This window comes from Dipodomys merriami, unplaced genomic scaffold (assembly GCF_024711535.1).
Source record: "Dipodomys merriami isolate MVZ:Mamm:240054 unplaced genomic scaffold, mDipMer1.0.p SCAF_5, whole genome shotgun sequence".
NCBI lineage: Eukaryota > Metazoa > Chordata > Mammalia > Rodentia > Heteromyidae > Dipodomys > Dipodomys merriami.
Window position 1 is genome coordinate 6,924,821 of NW_027206068.1, and position 26,522 is coordinate 6,951,342.

At 39.6% G+C, this 26,522-nt stretch overlaps 2 protein-coding genes and 1 non-coding gene across 3 annotated transcripts in view; 1 reads left to right on the forward strand and 2 right to left on the reverse strand.

The window, feature by feature from the left end:
• Scrn1 (secernin 1) overlaps positions 1-26,522 on the forward strand; it is a 67,257-nt gene that overhangs the window by 17,027 nt on the left and 23,708 nt on the right. Inside the window, exons 2-3 of the mRNA XM_069996020.1 lie at positions 5,585-5,744; positions 18,222-18,403. Of these exons, the coding sequence (XP_069852121.1) occupies positions 5,586-5,744; positions 18,222-18,403 (341 nt within the window). The 5' untranslated portion in view covers position 5,585. The remainder of the gene's footprint in view (positions 1-5,584; positions 5,745-18,221; positions 18,404-26,522) is intronic.
• On the reverse strand, positions 10,387-10,901 carry LOC138810033 (protein tyrosine phosphatase type IVA 1-like). The gene is made up of 2 exons (XM_069997227.1): positions 10,792-10,901; positions 10,387-10,723 (listed from the first exon to the last, which is right to left on the reverse strand). The coding sequence occupies exons 1-2, from the start codon at positions 10,896-10,898 to the stop codon at positions 10,387-10,389; spliced, it is 444 nt and encodes a 147-aa protein (XP_069853328.1). The 5' UTR covers positions 10,899-10,901.
• LOC138810280 (small nucleolar RNA U13) lies at positions 24,885-24,987 on the reverse strand. Its single transcript, XR_011367083.1, has one exon. It is a non-coding gene; the product is annotated as a small nucleolar RNA U13 (small nucleolar RNA).

Below are 26,522 nucleotides of genomic sequence, written 5' to 3' on the forward strand. Positions count from 1 at the left end.
CTGAAAAAAAGATACCAGCTATATTTACATATCCCAAGCCACATCTTATCCTACTCTCCCATCTTTTAATATAATTTTTCCTCCAACCGCATATAACTTAAAAATAATTTCACTTGAGGAGCCTGAGAGCATAAATATACAGTACAAATAAATGCACTTTCCCAGCAAAGGCCTTCTTAGACAATGCTTGTCAGCTTAAGCATTGATGGGATTTGAGTGTTTTGTTAAATATAACTGTTCCTTTATTGCTAACCTGGCAAAAATCCTAATTGGCAATTGCCACAAAATAGCCTTATTCAGTAGGCCAGCCATTTAAATCTATTGCTGTTAAGGATTTTTCCTTGAAAGAGAGAAATGCTGTACATGATTGTATGTGTGGATCTATGCACCAGATTTACAGTTGCTTATATTAACAATTGCCCTTACTCTGTGAAATTCATATATTCTTTCTAAAAATGCTTTTCTTTAAAAAAAAAAAAAAAAGCAAAAACATGTCTTCACTCAATGGATTGCCATGAGAGAGCCACAGGATACAGCCAGGACAATACTGGTAAAATTTAGAGACCCCTGCGTTCAGTTTCAGGCTCGAAGCATACTACCCACGTGAGGTCCTCCCTCTCAAACAGCATTAGGGCTATGAGATTCACATCAGGAGAAATGGAATTGGCATCCAGGGCATCACCTTTAGCTTTTGCAACGAAGAGCTTACTTAAAGTAAGTCAGTTGGTGAGCTTGGTAGTTGCTTTCTAATGAGTTCACTTCAGTTTTCTGGAAGTGCCCTAACTCTTCTTTGCCAATTCAATTTTTATGGATAATGGCACCTTTTGTCACTAGAATAAGGAGGGATTTCTTTGGAATCATCAGAAACCTTGATATGCCAATCATTATCTATTTCTGAGTTTCTTTGGGAAATGGCATTACTGTCCTGCTCAATAGCTTAATAACTACATGTGGCTTCTTCAACTGTAAATTAATTAAAGTTTTTGAGTAAAACTGAAAATTCAGTTTTTTACCATACTAAGTATACTTCAATAGCATCATGAAACTAATGGCTGCCATACTGGAGAGTGAAAACAGGAGTTTTCCATCTTGGAGAGTTTTTTGGACAATGCTAATCCTGGACAGTAGAAAAGAGTCCTCCTGAGTCAGCATTGAGGCTAGTAGTGTGTAGAGTTGGAACTCAGAGGAAATAAACGGACAGTTCAGCTAGTTTTCTTAGGGTTGTGATATAGTTTGCTGGATCATCTAGCTCTTTTTTTAAAAAATTCTTTTTAGTACACACTGAAATTCTGTTCCCTCCTGGGTTCCCTGGTTATTCACAAAATTCAGAGGCAAGGAAATAACAAAAACAATCTCACTGAGTCCTGATGTCCCTGGATTTCTGTTGCCCATGTCTTCATCACAGTTAAGCAATGGCCTAAACTTGCTGAACTAACCAATGCTTGTTAAAAAACCAAGATTGGGGTCAGTGGCATACGCCTATAATACTAGCTATTCAGAAGACTGAGATCTGAAGATCATGGTTCAAAGCCAGCCCAGGCAGGAAAGCCTGTGAACTCTTATCTCCAGCTAACTACTGCCCTCCTGCATCCCTCCCCCCCCCGCAAAAAAAAGAGCCAGAACTGAGAAATGGAGTGGTACAGCACTGGCCTTGAGCAATAAAAGCTCAGGGAGCGCTCAGGCCCTGAGATTTTTGTGACCAACACACACACACAAACACGCACACACACACACACACACACACACATGCACGCACGCATGCACACACACACACACACACCCCAAAATCCAACCAACAACCACATTTGCCACAGATCTTCCTTCCTTCCTTCCTTCCTTCCTTCCTTCCTTCCTTCCTTCCTTCCTTCCTTCCTTCCTTCCTTCCTTCTTTCCTTCCTTCCTTCCTTCCTTCTCCTTCCCCCATGTCTGTCTGTCTGTCTCTGTCTCTGTCTCTGTTTCTGTCTCTGTCTCTCTGTCTCTCTGTCTCTTGCTTGCTTGTTTGCTTGCTTTTGCTGGACCTGGGCCTGGGCCTGGACTCTGGGCCTGGACACTGTCCCTAAGCTCCTTTTGGGTCAAGGCTGGCACTTCATCACTTGATCCACAGTATCACATCCATCTTTTTCTGAGATTAATTGGAGATAAGAGTCTTACAGACTTTCTACCTGGGCTGGCTTCTAAGCATGATCTTCAAATCTTAATCTTCTGAGTAGCTAGGACTACAAGCATGAGCCACTGGGCACCTGGCCACAGATGTACAGAGGGGTTACAGTTACATAAGTAAGGTAATAAGTACATTTCTTGTCAAACTTGTTATCCCTTTCCTCAGGGGTCAGACCTGTATCTGAAGTAATATGCATAGAGAAAGAGCAATATGGTCACTCATGAGTTACTTCTAAACATAGAATATTAACTTTATGATTTGATAGTTGCTGTAGGTATGAACGAAGCAAGTCAATTCTGATTGATTTGCTTAGCAGAAACCTGACCTCTTGTCCAATTTCAGCAGTGAAATGTGGAAGTATCTTCCATTTGTGTAGCTTCCATTTATGTAGCTTATGGTTTGCAAAATATGTTCTTAGGCGTTGTCTTATTTGATACTCAGAAGCCTGTGGACTGGGGCAAAAACATTTGCAAAAGAGGAAAACTTAGGCTCAGAGAGGTAAAGGGCCTTGTCTAGGTCACATAGCTAGTTGGTGTTGGAACTGAGTTTTGAATACCAGTCTAGTGCTTTCCTGAGAACATTGTTTACTTCTCACTTCTATCTTAGACTCATAACATAAAACATTAAGTTTGGCTTGTCATCAGTGGCTCACATCTGTAACCCTAGCTATTCAGGAGACTGAGATCTGAGGATTGCAGTTCAAAGCCAGCCCAGGCAGGAATGTCTGTGAGACTATTTCCAATTAACCAGCAAAAAGCCAGAAGTAGAGCTGAGGTTCAAGTGGTAGAGCGCTAGCCTTGAGCAAAGACACCGAAGGACAGTTTCCCAGCCCTGAGTTCAAGGCTCAGAACTGGCACACACACAAAAATGTCTAAGTTGTGTTTAAGTTGAATAATTGAAGACAATAATATGAAGTTGGTTTAGTAGATAATGTTTATTGAGTGCCTATAATCTGCAGACTGGAGAAGGGGCTGCTACAGTTGGGTGGTGTGAGTACTGTCCTAATGCATGTGGAATAAATGGCAGCGTCCTTTATGAAAGCACTTCTGAAGAGGGCAGTTGTGTATCAGATTTTGAAGAATATGATTGAGGGGAGAGGACTAAAGGAAAGACTTTGGGCCAAGTGCAGAGGCATGGTGGTGAGAAAAAAAGAGTTGTAGAGAAAGTCCAGTTGGTACAAAAGAAAAGAGGACTTGTTTATGGTTTGTTGCCAATCTACTCTATGTAAGTTATGGCATAGACCTGGGAGTATGTTGGTGAGCAAAGATGCTAGTGGTTTTTGTTTCTGTTGCTCATTCAGGCTTTGGAAGGAGAAATTATGTATTGGCTGCTGATAATAGAATACTTCCACAAAATTTCAGATTGTGAATTACTCTAAAGGGAAAGAACAGGATCCTATGAGTGTGTGTATAGCACAGTGATGTAAATTAGAGTGACTTTTGGGCTGGTAGTTGAAGCTGCAGGAGTTAAGGTGGCAAAACAGTTTTGGTGTCGGGAGCAGAACAAAAGAATGCTCAGAAAAAAATGGTGGGACATATACAAAGGCCCTGGGAGGTATTAAATTAATTAATAAAAAAGCCTTTGTGAAAAAATTATATTAAGTAAAGTAAGCCAGGCCCAAATTAAAATAGGTCCCATGGTTTCCCTTATTTGCAATAACTAGTATATGCCTAAGACAAGCAGAAAAGGTCAAAAGCTATGTACATATAACCATATAAGCAAAATGAATTCAAGATAGGGACACAAGTGGTATTTTTTCTTTCTTGCTATTGTTTTTAATGTACTTATAATGTACTATGTGATTTTTTTAGTTTCTTTTGTATGCTCTTTCCCCACGGTATAATCCCCATTTTTGCTGTATTTGATTCCAGTGTCCCACATCTTGTATATACATTTTTATAATTTGGGGAGGGGAAGGGAAATAACAAAATGCTTAAATAAGGATACAGATTGACCCATTGTAACAATGAGATGTACAAGACACTGTGTTGAAAATGAACTTCACAAATTCGGGGGTGGGGAAGGAGGAGATGGGGAGGTGGGGAGGGAAGAGATGGTAGGGGAAAAACAAAGGAAGAGGTACCAATGCTATAGGAAATATACTCATTACTCATGTAACTGTAACCCTTCTGTACAGTATTTTTACAATAAAAAATATATATGACAAAAGGCCCGTGTGTAGGAATTGTAAGAGTAAAAGGGTAGTTTGAGATGAGACTGGGAAAGGGACACATACTTGATCAGACCTTATTCTTATTCTAAGAGCTGTGAGCAGCTTCTGGTGTATTTAAAGCAAAGAGTGCATACTTAGAACATTCTAAATAGAGGACTGTGGCTGCAATGCAGAGGGTATTTTGATAGGGAATAATATAGGTTTTGCAGTAAAAACCTTATACTTTATGGTTCAGGCAGAAATAATGAACTTGGGTATAGGCTGATGCCAACAGGGATCAAGGAAAGTGGATAATTTCCATAGAGAGTTAGGAATTCAAATCTATTGGACTTGGTGATGTGTTGGGTAATGAAGTCTCACATGATAAATATGGTCCCCAGTCCTAGATGCACTACCAAAATGATAATTCTCTTCAAGAGAGCAACCAGTCCAGGAGCTATTAGTATTTTTTTAGTTTATCTTTAGACTCATTAGACTCCTACTCTAAAATCTTGTTATGTAGTGGGCCAGGCACCTTGTAATGCAGTTCTAAGAAGTGGTCAGCCCATCAGTTCTGTAGTTGCTACGCCCGTGAATTCCACCAACCACAAGTTTAAAAAATACAGTGTTCTGTGGAGGTAAAGGAGAACTGATTTTGTTCAAAACATGTAAAGACGCTTTCTTGCCATCATTCCCTATATAATTGAACAGTTTACTTTGTATTAGGTATTAAAAATAATCTGGAGATGAATTAGAGTAATCAAGAAGATGTGTGTATGTTATATACAGACACTTGCCTATTTATATATGAGCATCTGTGGATTTTGATATCTGCAAGTGGTCCTGGAACCAATCTCTCACAAATACCAAAGGATGGCTGCATACTTATTTAGTCCTGTGACAGGTTACTCTGTGTGTATGTGCGCACGCACGCGTGCATGTGTGCATGTGCATGTGCACATGTGTGCGTGTGCATGCACACACATGCGTACATTTTGCCTGGAACAATAACTTCCTTTCCTTTCTTGTATGTCAGTACATTTTGACTGCCTCTGCAGTCTGTTGGAGTCTGAGTTCATTTAATCCCACAAAGTACTAAACAATGTCTGGTCTTTGTGGGGCTGTAATTCTACTCCATGGCTTCTACTTTCATTTGCCAACTCGGATGTCTTCATGAGCTAACTGCGCACAGTTGAGTGTTTGAAGTGCTCACAATTGGAATGTTTCATGTCAGGCCTGCTGCCATTCTCTCTCTGCTATTCTCTTTTCAGGATGGCTGGAGCACCTCCAAGTTACTCTTTCGTGGCTTTCCCGCCACGCACTAAGGATGGCCTGGTGGTGTTTGGGAAGAATTCAGCTCGTCCCAGAGATGAAGTGCAGGAGGTTGTGTATTTCCCAGGTGCTGATCATGAGCCTGAAAGCAAGGTGGAGGTGAGTCACGCTTCTGTCCATCCATTCACACTTCCTCTCTTGCCTCACTTTTCCTCTAGCCACCTAACTTCTTTTTGGAAGCCTGCACCATTTTGAAATTGTCATGGCATTTATGCTCATTCCCATTTCCATTCAGGTGAGCTCATAGCCATAAAAAAAAAAAAAAGAGTACGTGGAAAATTCTAGTTTTAGTATGTTCCTTGTTTTATAATTTAGTAAAGTACTTTCATAGTTCCAAAGTTAAATGTATAAAACAAGATAGGCTCATAGAAGTCTACCTTCTATCCTTGTTTCTTTCAATGTATTTTCTCCAAAAGAAGAACATGTTTGGAAATTCTTTGTTTAAGAATTTACATGCGTTTTAATGAATTACATGCACATGTGCTGCTTTTTTCCAAAAAATTATCAATACTGTATGTGTCATCTATATCTATATAATTTTCTTCACATTGTTTTTATTTACATTATATTATATGTTATATTTATTAAACTTGTATGTTAGAGATAAAAATATACAGTATGTATTGTAGACGCTAAATATGCTTCATTGCATTGTATTTCACTCTATAAATGTATCATTGCTTAACTAACCCTATCTGCTGCTGGATATTTTCCTCAGCCTTTTGCTGGGAAAATATGAAGGTGAAATGTGAATAATGAAGAAGTAAATAGTAGCCTTGCACATTTATCACAATGTCCATTCGGTCTTATTTGTTATCATGTTAAAAACTATCCATGAAGCTGGATGCCGGTGGCTCATGCCTGTAGTCCTAGCTACTCAGGAGGCTGAGAACTGAGGATCGCAGTTCAAAGACAGCCTGGGCAGAAAAGTCTGTGAGACTCTTATTTCCAATAAACCACTCAGGAAAAGCTGGAAGTGGCTCTGTGGCTCAAGTGATAGAGCACTAGCCTTAAGCACACAGAGGTTCAAGGACACTGCCCAGGCCCTGAGTTCAAGCCTCAGGATTGGCAAAAACAAAACAAAACAAAACTATCCATGAACTCCTGTTTATTTTTTATTTTTATTTTTAGTTTTTAATTGTTATTATAAAGGTGATGTACAGAGAAGTAACAGATATGTAAGTCAAGAGTACATTTCTTTAATGTTACTCCTTCCCTTGTTCTCTCCCAGTCCTGTCTTGAGTGATTTAAAGACATCATTTTTGTCAGTGTTTCTTGATGATGGCTGAGTCACAATGTAATTAAATAGATAATTTTGCTTAGTGTTTTCAAATTCCTCCAATGGGTGTTTTACTATCTTGTGTTCTTGCCCACAGTGTATGATAATACCTGTTTCTCCATATTGCTAGTGTGTTATCAGACTTTCAGACAGCTATCTTATGCTAGTTTTATCTTCTACTATTTTTACCAGATTGTTTTATTGGTTGTATAGCTTTTTTGATGTTTTTCACAAATATATATATATATATTGTTTTTCCATCTCTATTTTTGTGTCTGATTGTTCTGGCCTGTACCTTGGTTAAAGTATAGGTAGTGTATCTTTGCCTTTGCGTCTAAACTGAATGTGGTTCCCATTAGTGCCTCTACATTAAATAAATTGCTAGCTCTGGGACTGAGTTTTATTTAGTTTTATCAAATTAAGAGCTCTAAATGAACTATTTTGAGTGTTTTTTTAAAAACAACAACTATTCAGAAATAGGTATTATATTTTGTTGGAAGTTGTTTTTTTTTCCATTGATGATGGAGTTAATCATTCAACTTTTTTCTCTGGCAAATCGAGACATGTTTGCATTCATGTAATTTTGTGATATCTTTTGCTGTTGACGTCTAGTTTTATTCCAGTATGATATGACACAATACATTGAGTTATTTCAGTTTTCTTATATTTTCTAAGACTTGTTCTATGTCCTAGAATGTGTTCTATTTTGGAGAAATTTCCATGGGCTGCTGAGAAGAATGTGTATTGTGCAGCTACTAGAAGAGATTCTTTGTAGGTGTCTGTCTGTGAAGTGTGGTCTATGGCATCATGTAATTCAGAGGCTCCTATGTTGATTTTGTTTTGGATAACCTATCTCTTGGCGAGAATGGATTATTAGAGCCTCTCACTATTATTGTGGTTGGTTCTATCAGTGCTGGTAAGTCTAGAAATGTTTGTTTAATAAACCTACATGTGCTCCCATTTGGCGTATATATATTGACAACTAAATTTTTCTTCATAGATCATTCTTTGTCTCTTTTGATTGCTTTTTAGTTTGCAGTTTATTTTGAGAGATATAACTATGGATACTCCTGCTTGTTTTCAGGGTCCATTTGCTTGGAAAATCCTTGCCTATCCTTTAACACTAAAGCATACATTTTTCTTTGTCACTGAGATGTGTTTCTTGTAGGCAACACATGGTTTGGGTCTTTTTATTCCAAGTTACCATTCTATGTCTTTTGAATGATGTGTTGAAACATTAATATTGTATTTTCCCATTTTCTATTTAATTTATGTATACAATCTCTTCTATTTTATTTCTGTTATGTTTTCAGAAACATAAAGAAAATTAGAGAAAGTGCCCATAACCTTCTCACTTTTCCTTCGCCTTTATCAATATCTTGCATTAATTTGGTAGACTTGCTATAGATTGATAAATCAATATGGATGCAGTATCAACTAAAATCTTTCATTTATTCTCTTTCTATGAGATTTTACACCCATATAGTGAGATGTATCCACAATTATAGTGTCATAGAGGAGACTTTTACTACTCTTAAAGTTCTCTCTACCCCTCGTATAGTCATCCTTTTCTCCATCTCCATAGTTTTGACATTTTAGAAAATGTGTAATTAGAATTATATGGTAGATGGCCTTTTCAGATTAGTGGCACCTTTCACTTGTAATTTCTTCCATGTCTTTTCCAAGATTGATAACCTATCCTTTATTACTCACAATATTTCAATGTTTGAATGTACTGCATTCACCTATTGAAGGACATCTTGATTGCATCCAAGTTTTGATAATTATGAATACAGGTGCTGTAAGCATTTGTACCATTGCCCTGTCTCGTTCTCCTCCTTTCTTGTTTTTTAAATGATGGAGTTGTGTTTAGAGACTATGATTCTCATTGTCTTTTGGCACATGCTTCTGAGTCTGCTCTTTTTTTTTCTCTCAGTGATGATAATTGCATTTAATTATTTATTTAGGTGTTTAAGGTCTCGCACTAAGTTTTTACAAGCTGGTGAACACTGAGAAATTGTTTCTCCCACAGAACTATAACCACACATTCCCAGATGGTATAAATATATGGTTGAACTAACACTAATACACATCATTATTTTATCAATTACATAATAAGACTAATTATCAAGTGTCCAAATATTAAGTTACACAACTCAAAAGGCTTATTAGAGGCTGGGAAGAGAAAGGGGGGAAACAAAAATAAGGTGGTAAACAACTTCTAAGTGGAGAAAATACAGTATCAGAAATTTAATGATTAAGAATTTTAGCTAAAACAAAGGATCTATACTTTAAAAATATTTACTAAATTGAAGCCCATACTCTACATGTTCTGCACAAGACAAAGGCAACATTGTACTAAAAATAATCAATAGCTCCCTCCCATATTTTCAGGCTCTCTCTGTGAAGCTGCACCTCAGAGTGCCAACATTAAATTAACTGTAAGGCTTTTATGTCTGGAGACATTAGTAAAGACATGTGCTTCTGTAACAATGAAGACTTTCAAAATGGAGGTTTCCCGTAACAGCATAGAGACATATAGAAAGACATTAAATAATGACCTTAAGACTTGGTAGAAAAAAAATATCAATGGTTACACAAACCTAATGTATGAATGTGGGAGATGTTAACATAAAATGAGCAGGCAAATAGCCAGTTTGAAATGACTGAAGGAATAAACCATATAGGTCTTGAGTTTCTGGAATTTCGGTTCTAAATGGTATTAAAAATATACAAGTATTGTGCTGGATATTTTGGCACCTAATGTTTCTAAATTTTTTATATATTGATAAAGATTCTGGCATGGGAATATAGATATGTATATATATGCACATATATATATATATGCTTGTATACACACACACACACACACACACACACACACACACACACACACACACACACACACACACACACACACACACACACACACACACACACACACACACATATAGGTTGGTTTTCTTGAACTCTGGGCCTGGGTGCTGTCCCTTAGCCCTTCAGCTCAAGGCTAGTGCTCTACTACTTGAGCCACAATGCCACTTCTGGTTTTCTAGTGGTTAATTGGAGATAAGAGTCTTATGGACTTTCTTACCTGGGCTGGCTTTGAACTGCAATCCTCAGATCTCAGCCTCCTGAATAGCTAGGATTACAGGCGTGAGCCACTGGTACCTGGCAGCATGGTAATCAACTTAAAAATGTAACTCAATGATTTTAGGAAAGGCCAATTAATATAAATGATGAGCACATTTTAAATGCTCAACAGCAAGAATTTTGTCTTTTCTTTTTGCTAAGTGTCCAAATAGGTCAAGCAAAACCCAAACAGCAATAGTGTCAAGCTCGCAGCCTGAGAAACTGCTTTTCAATATTCCTATGGAAGTTTTACTAGACTCATTCATCAAACCAATATTGTTATGGCAAATTAGGTTCCATTTCTGAAGCAATGGCACCAGGCACCCAGTTTTATTGAATGCGACAGTTGTTTCTGTGAACATTGGCATCTTTAAAGCTTAGCCACATTTTAGGTTGGTACTTTTCCAAATAGAGAAGCTGCTTGCTGTTAAAGGCTCCACACCGCTTTTGTCTTATGAACTGTACTGCATTTTCATATTTCATTCCACCTTCAATTAGTGCTGGGGCAACAAGCACTGGAGCTCTCCTAAGGCCTGCAACACAATGCACAGCAATACAGCAATCAGGTTCTTCACAAATTTTTATTTTTACAAGACTTACCCAGTCATTAACAATCTGGTTGGAGGGTAACACACCACCATCAAAAGGCAATTGAGAACATGGATGCCTTCTTTCTCCACCAGAGTAGTGTCCTAAGTTGCTTCACATACTCTTATGATTGTGGCTACTCCATACTTCTTAAGTTCCTCAATAAACTTGTTTAAGGCTGCATTGGTTGGATTGTGTGTAATAAGGAATCTCATGTTCTTGTATGTGACTTCCACAGGAGCAGGGTGATTCATTCGAGCCACGTTAACTTACTTAAAACACCCAATAGGGTTATGAAGGAAGTTAAAAAGTTGAATACAGGAAAGATACAAAGAAACTGAAGTCTACTTCAATATACTCCACTTAAAATTCTCAGTGCTTCATGAAATTGGGAGTAATGATAAATGAAATGAACCTCCTAATGGGAAGTAGCAACTCTTTAATCCAGTCATACTGAGGCAATAGAAGGCAAGTGCACTGAGGTTTACCCCATCCGGTCAGAACTCTTGGAAAATGCTCTGCAGATTGCAATCCAACACTTCTGTGTCCAGGTTAACCACTCTTATAGGGGTTCTTGGTGGAGTAGAAATGGATTTCTACAGTTCACTTGTCTGCATAGAGGTAGTGCTGTGTCTGGCAGTAATCTCCACTGGCCTTCAGAAACTCCGTAAGAACACCACAGAGCTGAGGAATATGTCTGCTCATTGAAGATTGTGGCCTCCTCATATATCCGGTCCCAAGGCGGCGGCTACAGGGCAGGAGGTGGTGGTGGTCGTCGCTGGGCATTAGCGGTGAAGGCCATGCGGGTGGCAGGGAGGCACCAGACTTCCATGCAGTGAGCCGCTCCCCGGAGAGCCCTAGTCTGCTCATCGACTTAACCCCCACAGTCACACTCATCTCCACACTGTCTTTACCTTGAGTATAGGATAGTGGGTTCTTTGCCACTTAGAGGCCTATCTACGAGCCACAATTATTATCTTGTGACTTTTCATAAAAGTTACCAAACAGATTTTTTTTTTAACGCAGGAGTAAGTACATCTCACAAAGCCATCTATATTCTTCATCCATTTTGCGACTTTAGAGACACATGTCTTGAAATCCCAGGAACTTCTTTCCTGAAAATAACCACATGCAAAAAGTCATCCCGATTACTCATCCATCCCGCCACACTCTGAGTTGTTCTATTCTTTCAGGAAGTCTGCCCTTCTACTTTGTCCACCCACCCTCTTGTCATCCTCTCATTGGTGGCATCTATCCATCGCCTACCATACTCAAGTTTATTTTTCAGACTAGGAGCATAAGAAACAAGTTGCTTCAGCACCAAAGCAGTTTTGTTCAGCAGCACAATTGGCTGACTAGAACATTAGAATTGTATATCTTTTTAGCCTTTTCTGTGTGAGCATTCTGGGTTTTTAATGCCTTATGTTTGGATTATAAGGTAAAATAAATAAATATGTGTGATTTTTTTAATGCTTCTCTGTCTTCTCTGAGTATGCTGTACCACTGATGCATCACACAGTGCATTCTGAGAACAGTACCTCCACTGGAGATGGGGCATGAGGGATTAAGGAAACAGGTAAATAACTCCCTGAATAATGGTATGCTGTGGTGTGTGTGTGTGTGTGTGTGTGTGTGTGTGTGTGTGTGTGTGTGTGTGTGTGTGTGTGTGTGTGTGTGTGTGTGTGTGTGTGTGTGTGTGTGTGTGTGTGTGTGTGTGTGTGTGTGTGTGTTTTGTGAGAGCATGCCCATTTATAGTATGTATCTATTATATAGTCAAACCTTCTGTTTAGGAAAACATTGAACCAATGTCAGAATACTGTTCCAGAATAAATAATGGATTTTGGCTACATTATTTCTACATGAGGACCAAGAAACTAGTTTTGTCAGTTTAAGGAGACAGAACTCTTTTTTTGGGGGGAGAGGTCCGGTCGTGAGGCCTCAACTTTGGGCCTGGGCGCTGTCCCTCAGCTCTTCAGCTCAAGGCTAGTGCTCTACCACTTGAGCCACAGCACCACTTCCGACTTTTTTCTTTTTGCTTATGTGGTGCTGAGGAATCGAACCCAGGGCCTCAGGCATGCAAGGCAAGCGCTCTACCACTGAGCCACCTTCCCAGCCCTGAGACAGAACTCTTGATTAGCAGAATTATATTTGATAAATAATACTTGCTGAAAGTCTTTTATTATTTGGTAATAAATCTCATCTCCATTTTTTCTCTCCATTGCTTTTATTCTTTTGGAAGGTAAATTTTAATTTATGTATTTTTTTACACTATATGCAGTGCTATGTAGACTCAATATTCTCAATGAGGTTATATAACTTTCAGGTTTTGGGGTAGATTTTTTTTTTTTTGTCAGTCATGGAGCTGCACTCTGGACCTGGGTTTTGTCCCTGAGCTCTTCAGCTCAAGATGAGCACTCTACCACTTGAGCCACAGTGCCACTACCGGTTTTCTGGTGGTTAATTGGAGATTAGAATCTCATGGACTTTCCTGACCCAGTTGGCTTTGAACAATGATCCACAGTCCTAAGCCTCTTGAATAGCTAGGATTATAGGCATAAGCCACCAGCACCCAGCTGGGGCAGACTTTTTGGTTGATTGTTTTTTCTTTTCATTATTAGTGAAAATACGTAGGAGAAGCATCACAGTTAGGAAAATTGTATGGTAGAGGCTATGCATGTAGGGTATGGGATATTGTCACCAGATGCAGGCCACCAGTTCTGGTGGCCAGAGAGTTCTAGTCTCATTGGAGAAAGAATTCAAGGGTGGACACAGGAGGGTACTTAAGAAAGATCAGGTTTAGTAATGCAAAGCAAAGCAAATCAAAAGCAAGGCAAAAGTATGCCCTCCAGATGGGATAGTGGGCAGGCTCAAGACGGAGTATTGCACTGGAGGTCCCAAATCTCAAGCTTTTATTGGGGTCTGCAGACTTGCGTTGGTTAGTACTGAAAACTGGAGTATTGTGCAACTCATTTCTGAAGACTGAGCTATATATCTTTAGCTCCTGCTTTATATTGAGTCCAGGAATTCATGGCCTTGGATGGTCAGAGCAAGGCTGTCTTTTCCCGCAGCTATAGAAATGATGCATGCATGCCATGAGTCATTTGTTAACATCGGCAGCCAAAATGAAATTTCTTATCATTATCCAAGTCATCATTCTCAGTAATGTGAGGTGAGAAATAGTGTCTTGCCTCTTTCCTTAGTTCTGCGTTCTTAGTGCTGAGCTCAGGCTTCCACATTGCATACCCTTACAGATCTCTTGAAGCTTCAGGGAAATACTAGGCAGTGTTCATCCAAGAGATGGTTAAGGGCATTACTTGTCTTGTGATCTTGTAGTGTTTAGACTTACATGAACCTTAAGGTTCAAGTAGCGGGCCCATCACTGCAGTAAAAAGAATTGAAATCAAACATGCAAAAACCAAAGAAACAAATAAACAACCCTCAGTGATCATGAGCAATGTTTCTTTTTAGGTTTGCAGGTTTCTCCAAATAAAGCTGTTTCTCCAAAGTGTCCCATGTTCCCTGCCTTTCTTTCTCCATCCCCCACATTTAGCTGACTCATCAGCGAATCTCACAATGGTTTTTGCTGGTGGTGCCAGGCCTGTGTTCACCATTTGAGTACAGTAGGAAAGGCACAATGGTTGCGTTTCATTAACTGAAATGCTTATTGTGTGAGTGTCTGTTCCCTTTTCACTGGGTGGCATCCAGAAATAGTGTGTGCTGGAATGAGGGTGGTGTAGGTGCCTGCATGAAGCTGATCTTGCTTGTCATTTTTAACCCAATCCTTCAAGGCAGTAAAGGGCTTCCTCTGAAGGCTTTGCTTCTAGAAGTCTGGGAAGCCTTTTCAAGGCATTTCCATCCTCAATCATGGGTGTGCCCATGCCAGACTTTTTAAACCTCATGATTTCCATTAGGCAGCACTGACATTTGTGCTACCACACGAACTGTTCTTATATTGTCATGTGCATTTGGTACCCCAAAGTCACATTGCTGATGGAGTAGTTTTTATAAAAGGCAGAGTAGGACTCCCCATGAGGTAGCAAGGCAAATTGCTCATCTCTTTATGGGGTTTATTTAAATAATGTAATAATTTAAATTGAGGACTGACCACTTTGGTAAAGAGCCATTAAAGATACATCTATGTGGACCTCTATGTGGAGAACATTTTCTCTTTTGCTTTTCCTTTTCTAACAGGAATTTACCCAGAAAATTTGATTTGGGGCACTGTATTGTTGTGTTGTTTTTAGTTTTAGTTGTTTTTTTTTTCTTTTTTACACAAAAAAGGTTCCAGGTTCTTTTTGGGTGTATTTCCTGGGTGAAACTTATGCTCCACTCCTTTGCTTCACTAATAATGTGGCAATGACTCAGGTTAGTGAATTTTATTTAGAAAAGTGACTAACTGCAGAACTGATGTTCTAGATGGGGACTTTACAAAATTTAGTTAACTAAATCTAGTATAAGTGTTCTTTGTGAAGTCTGCTTCCAACCTGTATTTTTAAATAATTTTTTAAATAATCAATTATAGGAGACTGATGTGATCATCTTTCCATATTCTACCCCTAATTCTAGAGGTAGCTGTGATTACTCAGATTTAAAACACAATGGAGCTATCAAAGAAAGGCCTTATTAGGCCCAGACTCCTATGTTCCTTAACGAAGAAGCCACAAGGGACCAGTGTTTCTCTAAGGCTTCTGCTGTTTTGGCTCATTGGCTTTCAGGATAGTGCTTACTAGAGGTTGATTTGTCCCATCTGGCTACTTGGGGATCCCTTTTCTTCCTCATCATTCTAAATTTGGCCTGAAAAATGTCAAGTTGGCTGCATATATTTTGAACTCCCACAAGGACAATCTGGTCTTTTATTTATTTATTTTTTGGTTGCTGTCATTCTTTTTATGGCACTGGGGTTTGAACTTAGAGGTTCACACTTACACGGCAGTTAATCTACCCCACTTGAGCCATGATTCTAGCCTTTTATGCTCTAGCTGTGTGTGTGTGTGTGTGTGTGTGTGTGTGTGCGCGTGTGTGTGCGTGTATGCGCGCGCGCATGGGCACTGTCCCTGATCTTTTTTACTCAAGGCTAGCACTTTACCACTGGAGCCATAGCTCTACTCTTGTTCTTTTGTTTGTTAATTGTCTCATGAACTTTTCTGCCTGAAGTTGGCTTCAAAGCTTGATCTTCAGATACCAGCCTCTTGAATAGCTAGGATTATAAGCGTGAGCCATTGGCATCTGCCTTGCTCTGGCTGTTTTTGAGAATAGGACTTGCCTTTTGCCAAAGTGGGCCTGCCCTGTGAGCTTTCTGTCTGCTGTCTGTACTTCTTGCTACAGCGAGTTATGACAGGTGTATGCCATCACATCTAGCTGCTTCTGTTGAAATGTGACATGTCAGAATTTTTGCCTAGATAGCCTTCAACTGTGACCTTCCTGATCTCATCCTCCAAACAGCTAAAGTTATGGGCATATCCTGATCTTTTTTTTTTTTTAGTTGATTGTGGGGCTTGAACTGTCCCTGAGCTCTTTTGCTCAAGGCTAACACTTTATCACTTGGAGCCACAGCTCTACTTCCAGCTTCCTCGAGGTTAATTAGAGATAATTTTCACGAACTTACCTGCCTGGGCTGGCTCTGAACTGTGGTCTTTAGATCTCAGCCTCCTGAGTAGCCAGATCAGTGGCCTGAGCCACTGGTGTCTGGCCATATCCTGATCTTTTTGCTTCAGTGTGTAACATGCTTATCAGTTGGTTCTCAGCAGCACAGTGAGGACCTCCCTGAATCATGAACATGCCAAGCTCATCCTTGCTTCTTTCTCAGGCTCGTAGCTCTTTCTGGAATACCTTAATATCTGTCCCCATTCTTCAAAATAATTTCAAATGTAAACCATTTGACAAAACCTCTTGTCACTTAGGTTCTTTTGAGCCCTTATTATGCTCCTTAGACTTTTGTTAGCTACATGTCCATCTATCCATCCATTCATCCATCCATCCATCCATCCATCCATCCATCCAAAAAAAAAGGTTATTGATGCCTACTCTTCACCAGCCATAGGATATGTGAACTAAACAATCAAGACATCTCTTTCCCTTGTTGAACTTACATTCTAGATGGGGAGACAGCAATAACACATGTTCAATAATGTAGTAATTTAGAAATGAGTAAATGACATGTTAATGTGAAGTCATATATGGTTGATCAGATGGAGGCATAAGATGCCAAACATATGAAATGGGCAGGGCTCAGTGACATGTACCAAAGTCATCATGGTAATTACAGTAATTTTGTGTGTCCCTCTCCTTCCTTCCCAGAAAAAAGGACAGAGACTGGCCATACTCTTTGCACCAATAGAATTCGGCTTAAAATGCCTTGAATGTACTCAGTGCTCTATAATTGGTCAAATGGGTTTTTAAGGCTCACAGGTGGTCAGAGCTATGAGGCCCTCAGATAACCTGGTACCCCAGTCCAACCAAGGGCCATGATATGAGGAAAGAGAAGGAAGAATGGGTAGGTAAGGACGTGAGTGATTATCCTCACCCCAATAGCACAACTCTTCTTCATTTTGACTAGTTTCATTATGTTTTTGCTTCTGTATGAGAGTTTGTATGAAGGAAGTGTTCTAAGGTTAAAATACTTTGGACAAAACAATTTGTTCTAAATCAGCTTCCTCGTTTTCCAGGTAAAGACACAGTGTGGCCTCAGGAAAGTGAGATGTACATGTCTAACTACAGTTCTAACATAAGTCTGAAATAGATCTCTCTGAGTTAAGGGCATGGCTCAAGTAGTGAGTGTGTGCCTAGCATACATAAGGACATGGATTCAAACCCCAGCACCACCAATAAGGAGAGAAAGAGGGGGAGGAGGGGAGGAGAGAGAGACAGAGGCAGAGACACAGAGATACAGAGACAGAGACAGAGAGAGAGAGGAATAACAAAAGAAGTTTAGCTCTCTGGGATGGCTTCCTTATTATCTGCCTTATCAACTTAATATGAGACTCTAGAGGAATAGACAGGAAAGTACATTGTTATGCAACAGTCCAGTGTCAGTATTATCATATTCTTCCCCCTTTTCTACCATTACTGCAAGCATGTTGGTGGTTTCTGCATTTCAGGAAGCACTGAGGATCATTGCAGGCTCAGGATACCTCCCATATCCAGACAATGCATTTTCCCTTTACTCTGCATTCTGTCAGGCTTTTATATGAAGTTTCATTTGAAGCTATAGCTCATAGAACACCAAAGAAAAATGGAAAAATATGCGTATCATGAGTTTTGTAAATGAAAACAAAGATCTGTGTGTGTTTGACATGCTGATAGTTATCTGTGATTATGGAGATGACTAGTTATAAAATATTAGGGCAATGATTGGCTGAATATCTGGTTTCAGACAATTGCTCTACATGGAGGTGCTGTGAATAGATTGGCTTGAACCAAATAGACTGAAACTTATCATGGAAATCATTCCCAAGGCATTTCATTTTTTGACTACATTTGTAACTGATGAGATGGCTTATGGTAAATACCAAGGTGGGAAGTAAGTGGCACGTGGTATCTGGCATGATGGTGCTTTCTTTTTTGTCTTCATATTTTAGTGCACTTACATTTCAATTGACCAAGTTCTGAGGACCCATGCCATAGTGATAAGCAGACCTGCCTGGCTTTGGGGAGCAGAAATGGGAGCCAATGAACATGGAGTATGCATAGCCAATGAAGCCATCAATGCCAGAGAACCTGCTGCTGAGACTGAAGCCTTACTGGGGATGGATCTGGTCAGGTACTGTGCAATGATTCTTTGAAGCTACTGCGTGGAAGAGGTTGGAACCAGGCTCAGGATATGTTTCCTTCTAAGCCTCATATTCTGTAACACCTTCCTCCTAAAGATGATGTGTGCTTCTTCATAGAAATTTTGAGGTGTGAAAAAAAAGAATAGATCACAATGGAACATTATTCAGCAATATAAAAGCATCAAATACTGCAATGTGCTATAATATGATGATCTTAAAAGTATACCTATTATATGAGTCTATAAGAGATATACAGAGAAGGCACATTCAGAGAGACAGAAAGTAGACTAACGGTTGCCTAGAGTTGGAGTGGGGTGTGGCGGAATGGAGAGTGATTCCTAATGGGTATAAGGGCTTCTTTTTTTGAATGCTGAAAATGTTCCAAACTTAGTAGTGATGGTGGTATAACTTTGTGTACAGGTTAAACTCACCAAACTACAGTGTAAATGGTTGAACCTTACTGTATTTGAAATACACTATTATTATGAAAGAAAAGACTTAAGGTGTAAAAAGCAAACCCTGAAAGAAAAAAAAAACACAGATCACGTTTTTTTCTCCCCACTCTATATCTCAGTTGTCTTTTCTTCCTTTTCTTCTTCTCCCAACTTCTATGTTCCAGAAGGAGCTCGATGTAGGTGCTGAAAGGGCAGGGATCTTTGTCTCTTTGCTCATTCCCATGTTATAAGCCCTGGGTACTGGCACGCAAAGGGTTAATAACAGCATCTAAATTTTGAAAGAATGACTGACTATACGAAATGCTAGGGTAGGACAAAGCACATTTTCTAAGTGGCTTTCTTTTGACTGAAATAATGAGATGAAGTGGAATGGTGCCATAGTTGATGAAAGCCTAAGCTAGAAATTGGCAGTCTTGGTTTATAGAGTAGATAGACCAAGTTGCATGTCTGTTGAGCCATGTTATCTCAATGTTTTCAACATGACGTTTAGAGGAGATGACCTCTGAAGTACTTCCTAAGGCTAACTTCCCATGAGAAGGAACAGGGTTTTGACATTCATTTATTTACTCATTATTTCATTATCTTCAAATAGTTGTACAAAGAGGTTTTAACTCAGCAAATCAGTTTATAAGTACAATATGTACAATATAATAAATCAATGTCATCCCTTCCTGACATTGGTTTTTCTAAGGGGAAACTGTACCTTTGCACAGGAGCCTCTGTGACTCATTGCGTCTACCAACCTGATAGGAACGCTCTCTGGGTAAAACCTTTGCCTTTATGCAGTTCTTACCTTTCCTTTCTATTCCTGGTTCTTATACATGTGGAACAGCTTTCTCAAACTGTAGACAGGAAAGAAAAAGCCTAATATTTACCAGGAGGTTTGTCTTGATTCAAGTAATAAAATGTATAGAATGACAAAAGCTTTGAAATTATGTTTTGACAGCTCTCCCAGTCATTTTTAATCCCTGTACTTAACAGTCTGAAAACCAAGAATTAGCAATGAAAAACATGACTTTTACATCTATGATTTATAATCTTGTGTTTTGAGTTGTTATATTTACCGTGTAGGATTTATAGAATTGGCAAAAATCATTATGTTGACTTTAATTTCTAAGGGATGATGATCTAAGTCTTGAGTAATTATTAACAGGCATGTCCCAATACATTCTTTGCGCTAGATTCCGTGGTGACACGAAGAAACTCAAAACTCTTAAGAGATTTTATTCTGAATGCAAGGAGAAGACAGAAAATTGAGCAATGGAAAATTTAAGATTTTTAACAGGAGAGAGATGACTCATGGAGATCTAAGAAGTGATATCACAGGAATCGTACAGTGTTTTAGTGTATGGCCTCTGGCAACACTGTTGGATGCTCAGAGATTGTCACAGGCATATTTGAGATGCTTTGAGGAGATGTGTTTAACTTGGATTTGTAGAACTGAGGAAGGGAGACAAAAAAGATATATTTGTTGTGCTAATTAGCAAGGCCCGTGACCGGTGTCAGGAGTAGATAACCAGAAACAGCTGAACCCTAAGCTTTTTTCTCTTTTGCTTTTGTTTTGCCCTTGTGTGCTCTATCTCCCTCTCCCCCCTTCGCTCTCTCACTCTCTCACTCTCTTGCTCGCTCTCACTCAGAACTGGGATTTGAACTGTCTCATTCTTGTTCAAGAGCACTTGAGTCATATCTCCATCTCCAGCCCTATTTTTTTGCTAGTTATTTCAAAGATAGAGTGGCAGGGACTTTTCTTCCTGAGCCTGGCAGGTTCTTCATAATACAACCACACGTATCTTCATAGTGAGTAGGGCTTTGCCTTCAGTGTCTGGTTTAAGGTGTGGTCTCAGCATTAAGTTAGATATGATCAGCCAAGCCTGTAAGATTTTAAGGGTCCATTTCACATTAAGCAATTCCTAAAGGTGACTCCTGAGCTAAAAAAACCTAAGATATTAACTTCTAGGGAAGCTCTAGGTGATATCTATGCTTTGGCTCCACAAACCAAGACTTGAATGGCCAGGTTCGAAGGCAGTGGTTATCAAAACATGTCTGGTGAACAAACACTGCTAGGGGCATGTTAGAAATGTAAATTCTCAGTTCCATCATTCTACTGAATCTAAATGTGTTTAGTCTGTTAAACAAGAGCAGGGTTTGCTCAATAAAAGTGAGGAACCACTGCTGGAGAGGAAACTCTTCATGTGTTAACTGAACTTCTCAATTTGGGGCTCAGTCTCTTCCTAGTCGTTGCTGTTTGTAACCCCAGTCCTTGCTTTGCTCTTGCTTATCCTCATGATTAGCTGCCAGCTCTTTCCAGGACAGCCTCTGGGAGAGTAGGCTATTCACATTTTCCATTCCACTGGGAAGCTCTGTGAGAATGTAGCTGATTATTCAAAGAATAGAGTGGCTGCCCCTTATGTACTCTGGGACTTGTTACTTTCCCACTGCATATCAAGTTCATGTTCAGTTTCAAAAGAGGAGGCTTACATGAATGACAGCAGCAGTTCAATAGGAATTGACTAAAATAAAGGTACAGTTTGTATGTTCCTTAGATGCTTGTGAGAACGCAAGCATTAGGCAATCGTGTGAGAATTCATTTCTAGCAAGCATGGATGCTAGAATCTAAACTGTCTGTTTTATGCTTTGCTTTACATCTTTTCCTCTCTCTCTCTCTCTCTCTCTCTCTCTCTCTCTCTCTCTCTCTCTCTCTCTCTCTCTCTCTCTCTCTCTTTCTCTCTCTCTCGTCTCGCTGCTGGTACTAGGGCTTGAACTCAGGGCTTAGGCACTGTCCCTGGGCTTCTTTTGTTCAAGGCTAGCACTCTGCCATTTGATCCACAACACTAATTCTGGCTTTATCTGAGTAGTTTATTGGAGATTACAGTCTCTTGGCCTTTCCTGCCCAGGCTGGCTTTGAACCATGATTCTCAGATCTCAGTCTCCTGAGTAGGATTAACGGCATGAGTCACTAGTACCTGGCCTCACAAAATTTTTTAAGATTGACAATTAGTCCTTTTTCTACAATGCAAAGGCACATGAACATATACACATAAACACAGAGTATCCAGCAGTTACACAGAAGCCAACAACGATGGGATTTATTTTCTGATGTTAATGAGTCTCTTACAACTCTAGGTCTGTCTGTTGTGATAATGAATCTGGGCCTCAATATGGAAGAGAACCAATGAGGCTTCAGCCTTCTTAGTATACAGGGACATGTTTAATAATCAATGAGGAACATCAGAGAGGTAGTCCCAGGTTCTGTCTGGCCACTTGTCCCCCTATGCCAAATAAAAATACATGATGAAGGACAGAGGAAGGAGATTTATTACATGGCAATCATGGGAAGACAGCACTTCAGACCATCTTCAGCCATCCTCCAAGGTACAGACCTTGGCTTAAGGTTAAATGGGGAGAAGAATTAGGGGCAGAAAGTGAGAAAATTATTAATAGTTACAGTCCCAGGACACAGATGAGGCCTAGTTGGCCACTAGCTCAGTCTTTGTCTCTGGAGGAGATCTGGAGAAGTTATTACTTTATTACTGGAGCAGAGTTTTGGCTGTTTGTACAAGATGATAAAAAAAGACACTGCCTATTTGAGGGACAGTATATGCCTTCCACACAAAATGGTTATCAATGAATCTGGCCTTTCTTGGTGACTGCAAAATTGACTGTAGTGGAAAATAGCTTAGATCAAAGGTCCCATATACAAAGTTGGGGGACTTGTAGTTAAGTCTTAGGACCCAGCAAAAGCATCTTTTAAGTTGTCTTTTACATAAACACTTCCACTGTGATAGAGTTTAAGATGCCATGATAGATTTCAAGATGCTTAATGAAAGACAATCCCTTGACTCTCTGAGCTGGTACCAGCTGGCTCCTGAAGGTGGTCACTGTCTCTCTGTGTATTGTGCCTCTTCCCTTTACATAACTGCTTTACATTTCTTTCATTTGCTGACTTATGCTCTTCTAACTGTTTAATGCTGGCATTAAAACTAAGTCAATCTCAGTATTTCGAACATCTTCTCATTCTGAACACATTCATCAGCCCTCTGCATGTTAAACACACAAAATCCTTGAAATCAGCGGGAGAATTAGGAAAGATCTAAAGTTTGTTTTTAGTTGTTAGAAAATGTGAGAACTCACAGATAATGGAAAAGAGTCGCAGTCAATACTTGTAGTGGAACCCATATAATTAAAGCCACTACTGCCTCCTGAACACTGAGAAGATATGCTTTGTGTATATTATTCTATTTAATATCACAATACAGTGAAGTAGGTCTGTTCCTTATGTTTGGTAGATTAGGAAACTGGAGCTTTGGATGACTAAATGGCTTGCCTAAGCCCTAGATCTAGAAGATGGCTGAGTCAGGACTACTAGTGCCTGCTAAGCTCTGGGAAAGGGATTGGGGGGCAGATTCCTCTTTGTATTAGATCACACCATGCTTTTCTCAGTGAGATGAAAAACTCAGGACACTGAGAGATACAGATAAGTCAAAAAGTATCATACACTCTCCCTCTGTCTAAAAAGGAAATGGTAACACATTTTAGGTTGAAGTGGCATTTATTTGTGATATATGAATCAGAGCAGCCTTCATTCTACAAAATAGGAAAGGAACTTGCTCCTACCAGACAAGAGCAAAAGAGGAGATTTTTACCAAATGGAGATATGGAAACAGAAGAGCTGAAAAAAATCTGATAGATTAATCAAGTAATCAAGTTACTTCAAGGTTTTTTCTTTCTTTCTTTTCTTTTTCCTTCTTTCTTTCTTTTTTTTTTTTGTGACAGTACTTGGTCTTGACCTCCGGACCTGGGTACTGTTTTAGCTTTTTCACTCCAGGCTAGTACTCTACCATATAGCTCCACTTTCGACTTGAACTCAAAGCCTGAGTGCTGTCCCTGAGCTTTTGTGTTCAAGGCTAGCACTCTACCACTTGAACCAAACTTCACTTCTGGCTCTTTGTTGGTTAATTGTAGATAAGAGTCTCATGTCCTTATCCAGTGGCCAGAAGACCAGATAAGGATGCTCATCTGAGCCAATTGAATATATTTCACCAAAGATCTCAGTCTGAGGAGTAGGGTAAAACCAGAATTATGTCTGTAGGGGCTGGGAAGTTGGGTCAGTGGTAGAGTGCTTGTCTCACATGCATGAGGCCCTGGGTTCGATTCCTCAGCACCATATAAGCATAAAAAAGCCGGAAGTGGTCTGTGGCTCAAGTGGTAAGGCACTAGCCTTGAGCTGAAATGCTGAGTGGATAGTGCCTAGGCCTAGAGTTCAGGACCTATAACTGTCAAAAAAAAAAAGAATTATGTCTGTAGACTGGTGATGAGCTCTTGCTGTGCATGCAGAATGTCCAAGTCAGGGGCAAGTGCAAGTATTGGAAATCTCAGTGGACTGTAAGCAGGCACAGAACATGGTGGGGTGGGATAATGCAATAAGAACTGCAAAAGTGATGTCCCATGTTCCCAGGATGGGGCTATGGCAACCGGCTAGATATTCACATGGTCCTAGTGTATGTTTATATGGGTCTGTTGGGGCTTTGTGAGGGCCCTAGGGGAAGCAGAAGGATCTGCCTGGAATATGTGTGTGAGGCATAGTGACTAGAGACCCCAGATCCCCAGGAGAAGGAGGGAGGAGGCCTTTTAGAGTACACAGATTCTGGTGACAAAAGGTTTCACAGTACTTTTGTTTATTCTGGATCTTCAAGATAAGGCTAGTATTTGTTTTTGATACTCCCCTTAGAAGAAGGTGACTTTGGCAAAGGAAAAGTCTGCTTTTATACTTTTTTTGTTTGTGTGTGCTGGTCCACGAGCTTGAACCCAGGGCCTGGGTGCTGTCCCTGAACATTTTTGCTCAAGGCTTGACCATTGGAGCCACAGCTTCTCTTCCAGTTCGTATGGTGGTTAACTGGAGACAAGAGTCTCATGAGACATGCTCCTAAGATCTCAGCCTCTTGAGTAACTCGAATTATAGGTATGAGCCACCAGTGCCTGACAACTTCTTTCAATTGATTTATTCTTTATTTTTTCATGTCAGTGGGTAATGTGCCAAAGTTATGACAAAGTTTAAGGGAGGCCTAGCTCAGACAGCAGTGTGAAAACCCAATCATCAGGCTTATAAACCACAAAAAGAACAGGTGACTCTTTTATATCTCTTCCAAGGCCTTAATGTTCAACTTTGTAAATCAAGACTTTGTAACTGAGTCTTCCAAAATGAGCTTAAATTGAGAAATATCAGATAGATTGGTATAAAATGATTTGACTATTAAATTAAAAAAAAGATCCCATTACAAGAATCAATCCATGTTTTATGGTTTCATTATCTTCTCCCCCACCCCAGGATGCATGACACTGAGTAAATTTTAATAGCAGTCACTGTTCAAGTTAAAAATTCATCAAGAACAAGTTTATATCATCATCTCAGTAGTTCTATTGTCCCTGTTCTAAGACTCTTGAGTTTCTATCAACAGGATTATATCTGAATGAACAGCTGTATAAGTGAACGGAATACATAACATGAGCCATCTTCAGTCAGATCAGCCCAAGAAGACAGTAGCATGATTTTTACTTTGCTAACCATAGAATAAAGAATGGGAAAGATGACGTTACTGCCGGCAGGTATCAGAGCCAGAACTGGAAGTTGGGTACCCTTAATCTCGGAATTGTGTATTTCTCTGCCACAGTGTTCTACCTCCTGGAATTTACCTCTTGCATAAGTAGTTCCAGACACTAATGCTGTATGTTTTTATGTTCATTCTCTCATAAAACCCATCTTTGTATCAATACAATGACATAGGCATTTATCTTATTGAAATTCTAAGACTGAAGTTCAAATATATTATGTGATCTGTTTAAGGTCACAGCCATGACAGCATTCATACCCTCTTTAAAAGCATCATTAATTGGTTGTATCAACACAATGACATAGGCACTTACCTTACTGAAAGCATAAGACTGAAATTCAGATATATTTTGTGATCTGTTTAAGGTCATAGCCATGGCAGCATTCATACCCTCTTTAAAAGCTTCATTAATTGGTTGGGGCAGGTGAGAGGCATGTCTCACTTCAGAGAAAATATGTGTTCTTTTGAAAAGTGAAGCCGTAAACCATTTAATAGATGTAGGCTGATAGGAGGGAAATAATATTGAAAAGGGTTTGATTGTGTCTTTACCAATGGTCAGTCCATTTCTAATGAGATCTAGGGCGAATGACACGCACAGAAGAGATTGGCTGGCATTCAAATACCTTTATTACCAGTTGTCTTACCATACTTACAGAATACTATAAACAGGGTATTTTTAAACAAGAGATATTTATTGCTCATAGTTCCAGAAGCTGGAAAATAAAAAAAATGAAGGTGCCAAAAAAATCCAAAGTCAAAGTGTGGACCTACTTTCTGATTTATAGATGGTGCTTTCTTCTCTGTCCATATGTGGGAAGGAGAAAGGCTACTTTCTTAGAAAGCACTGCTTCCATTTATGTTTCAATCACTGCCCCAGCCCCCAAAGGCTCTGTCTCCTAATGCCACCCCACTGTGTGCTGGGATTTCCACATAGGAATTGTGAGACGACAGAAACAGGCCAGAGTATTTCCTATAGAATAGTAGAGATCCAGATAGGGCAGAGATTTCCTATTGCTTAGATGGTAGGCAGGAGGCAACATAGACCA